Source organism: Hippocampus comes, unplaced genomic scaffold (genome assembly GCF_001891065.2).
Source record: "Hippocampus comes isolate QL1 unplaced genomic scaffold, H_comes_QL1_v1.1 scaffold22, whole genome shotgun sequence".
NCBI lineage: Eukaryota > Metazoa > Chordata > Actinopteri > Syngnathiformes > Syngnathidae > Hippocampus > Hippocampus comes.
This window is the reverse complement of record NW_017806175.1, coordinates 6907863-6911561: the sequence shown is the minus strand read 5'-3', so window position 1 is coordinate 6911561 and position 3699 is coordinate 6907863. Positions and strand designations below refer to the sequence as shown.

General features: G+C 48.0%; 1 protein-coding gene across 2 annotated transcripts in view; it reads right to left on the bottom strand.

The window, feature by feature from the left end:
* Positions 1 to 84: 84 nt before the first annotated feature.
* Positions 85 to 3699, bottom strand: part of atp1b1a (ATPase Na+/K+ transporting subunit beta 1a) — a 12509-nt gene continuing 8894 nt past the window's right edge. The window contains exons 3-7 of one of the 2 annotated variants that reach the window (XM_019897228.1): positions 2982 to 3137; positions 1860 to 2044; positions 1512 to 1592; positions 447 to 623; positions 85 to 230 (exon numbers count right to left, since the gene is read on the bottom strand). In XM_019897228.1, coding sequence (XP_019752787.1) covers positions 150 to 230; positions 447 to 623; positions 1512 to 1592; positions 1860 to 2044; positions 2982 to 3137 — 680 coding nt within the window. In that variant the 3' untranslated portion in view covers positions 85 to 149. Of the gene's footprint in view, positions 231 to 300; positions 624 to 1511; positions 1593 to 1859; positions 2045 to 2981; positions 3138 to 3699 lie in introns of those variants that run through there. The other variant, XM_019897227.1, reaches the window with a different exon arrangement.

Below are 3699 nucleotides of genomic sequence, written 5' to 3'. Positions count from 1 at the left end.
TTTCCTTTTTCCTCCCCATTGGGCTTTCGTGTTTTTTTTTTTTTTTTTTTGGGAGGGGGTGGGGTTGCTTTTCAAAAGAAAAACTGGTGGAGGTGAGGGGGGTGGTGGTGGTGAGGAGTGCGCGCCGACTGACGAACCGACCGAAGAGGTCACGAGTTGATGGTCAACTTGACATCGAATCGTCCCTGATAGCGGTCCTTGTCGCTGTAATCGATGTTGGCGCCGTACGCCTTGCACTCGATCTTTTTTTTTTTTTTTTTTTTTTTGGGAGGGGGTGGGGTTGCTTTTCAAAAGAAAAACTGGTGGAGGTGAGGGGGGTGGTGGTGGTGAGGAGTGCGCGCCGACTGACGAACCGACCGAAGAGGTCACGAGTTGATGGTCAACTTGACATCGAATCGTCCCTGATAGCGGTCCTTGTCGCTGTAATCGATGTTGGCGCCGTACGCCTTGCACTCGATGCGCACCTCCGTGCCCAACGTGACGTTGGTGAACTGGATGGCCACCAGCGGCTGAAGGTAGTTGGGGTGCAGCAGGCGGCCGTAGTACGGGTAGTACTGCAGCGGGAAGCTGCCGTCGAAGCCGAAGTAGTTGATCTCGCCGATCTTGTCCGCGTCCACGTCGCGCTGTCAAAACACAACACGAGAGCGGGATGATTCGGAGGTCCCTGAGAGTCGTGCGTGCACCGTCCGCGTGTCGCCCACATGCCGCGCGGCGCCGAGCGCGACCGGATTTCCATGCGGTTCGATTAAGAGGAAGTGGAACAGGCGGAGGAGGTTCTCAGCTCCAGACATAGTCATCGTCCCCACTGAGTGGAGTGAGTTTGTTCGTGTTTGTTGCGAAGCGGATTTTCTTTAGCCCACCCTGTGCGTTTTGCATTATATGTTCGCACTAAGCAGATGTTCGTTAGATTCGGTGATGTGGGTTTTGGTTGGCATTTTCATTTTGAGTATACAATGTGTCAGTCTCGTGTTTTATGGGTCAGTTTTACTGTAAACTTTATTTAACAGGGAGTGACAAATAACATTTTTCTTTTTGTTTCCTAAAAGGGATATTTTAACGATAGCCTCCAACGGGTGCTAAGGAGTACTTCGAAATGTGTCTTTTTTTACATTTAAAGTGCAAGGATGGACGGCACAAAATTCTCTCTGAGACAGTGATTCTCAATTTGTGTGGTCCAAGTACTGGCCCCTGTGGTATTCCAAAGATGAATGGAATGAAATGTACAAACTGTGCATAATCATACAGTGGCTTGAACTTATTTTGAATTTAGTACAGTTAAATATTGTAGTGCAATGTTAATATTCCAACCGAGCATAAAATATGAATTCAAAAATTTTAGATGTAAAACCTGACTCGTTTTTGATGAACACTTGGTCTAATGCCGATCGTTATGGTGCTACTTGTCAAGTATTTCTGCATGAGGTGGTAATTAGTGTTGACCTTGTTTTATTTGGAGAAGTTTTCATCACGAGTGGGCCGAGAGCTCTTGCAGTTTACTGTGTTCGACTCACCTTGTTCTTACAGAAAATGGGCACAGAGTTGGGCTGTACTCGGCTCTGAAGAGGCCCGGGCAAGGCATTCACGTCGGGAGCCTGCAAACGTACAAACAAAATGGCAGTCGGTCAGGAGATGCTCGCTACACACTGGTCCAAAAACAAAATGGCCGACACTGAGGAGGCCGTTTGGCGTCTGCCGATTATATCAGTGCAAGGTGAGGACATGTCAAATCAAGGCACAGTCATAAATTGTTAGCCAATGTTTGAGGAGGTCACCTGAGCAGCCATTGTGAGTGTATCATACACGAGCGGTCATTCTGTGTGACCCCCCCGCCCCCAACACCTCCCCTAAGCCTCACCCACCCTGGGCCTGAAATTGACAATCCTGTTGAGTTTGACGATGATGCAAGGGGATCCCTTCTGGAAGCCGTAGGTGGTGTCGGTCTTGCCCGAGCAGTCTCCCAGCCATGACCTCTTATAGCTGCAGGCCTTGCGCTGGCCCTGGTCGCTCTCCAGGCTGTCGCGTTCGCGGTACGGCTGCGGAGAGTCTGTGCGGTGACAGGTTAGCATATTAATGGCACGGACGGCTTCCCAGCTTCAAGCTATTCCGGGGTTTTAAGAAGTCACCGTTTCATAACCACTACAACTTTATATCAGAGGTACGAGCTGTTCTCTCCCCCCCGACCGTTTTCAAAACACTTAATTGGGAATCATTCGTGTGATATGTTCACATTTTGGACCTTGACACAAAACAAAAATTGGACGGAAACCAGTTTTGTTGTAAAAATGAATTATGAACTATTATTACGTTTTTAGTATAAGTTGCGGGCCGGTAAAAATTGACGGGGGATCACAAATGGCCCCTGGGCCACAGTTTGAACACCACTGGCCCACCACAACACATACTGTGTTTACATCCCACATATAAGTTACTCTATGTGAATGGACGTTGCCCAAACTTGACCAACTTCCGTGTTGGCATTTTCTCTTCGTCATCATCGACAGAGTCGACTGCCCAATCTTTATCTTCCACTCAAACACTGTGCTGATTGCGAAAGCGCCTTTCCACGGCTACCCATCGAAAATCGTCCTTGAGCCATATATCCGTCGGTGACGGTAACGTACCTCCACACAATACGTGAGTTTGGATAGGCATTGAAACATTTGTTTTTGCTCTTCAGAGCGTGGCTCATTCGGATTACTGTATCAAATCATTAAATATCCTAAATGCGGTCCAAACCAGAAAAATTCACTTCTATCTTGCCTATTGAAATGTCTTTCCAGTTACGTGTACGTTTAGCTTGAAATGAAAAATACCGCAATCCTCTAAGTATCGCAATGCAGAGGTTATGCCATGTTGGATTATGCAGACAAATGTACGTATGTTATATTTATGGAACCAAAACAAAGGGATGGTGAATGTGTTGCGATTTGGGGTTTGGTGTATCAATACTGTAGTAAAAAAAAAAAATAAAAAAAACTTGCCTCCGCAGTCTTCATATTTCATCAGGTCAGTTTGGCGATCGTCGTCGTAGAGCTTGAGGAACTTGCCAATGCTATCCACGTACTTCTCGTACGAGGTTGGGTCGCTCATGCTGAATGAAATCTCGGACTTTTCAGAGCGCGGCGTATGGGACAAACCTGCAAGAAAGGAACCGGGGGGGGGGGGGGGGGGGGGGGGATTTTTCACTTTTAATTTGCTTGTAAACAAAATAATTTGTGTTCTGGAGAGCCATCAGGTGTGAAATTAATTACATGACGTGTTAATTTTGAATGAAAATCGGAATTTACATCATCCCACCCGCCAATGCCATGACAGTTCAGGCCAAACGCAGCAATTCTCAAGCAAGAGACGCACGACGTCGTCGTTATGTCAAAGCCAGACGCGAAGCAGAGCCGAAGTGCCGTTGAATGAACAAGATTCCCTTCTAGCCACGCTCACACTACAGTCCCACGAAATTGGCGCATCGGGGGGGATGATAGAGCCCCCAACTAATTGGGTCTTGCCCTTCAGACCGAACTCGCCGTAGCGCCCGTTCAAACCGCCGAGGCGTGGAGCCTCGTTGACGAGATTACGCAATTGAGGACATGAACATTGAGGACGGTGCGGCGAGCTGCGTGAATCGGCAGGTTGGACCGAGTGTTCGTATTTCACTAGACGCATTAAGGGGGCGCCAACAGTGAGTGTTGGGGGGGTCACAGT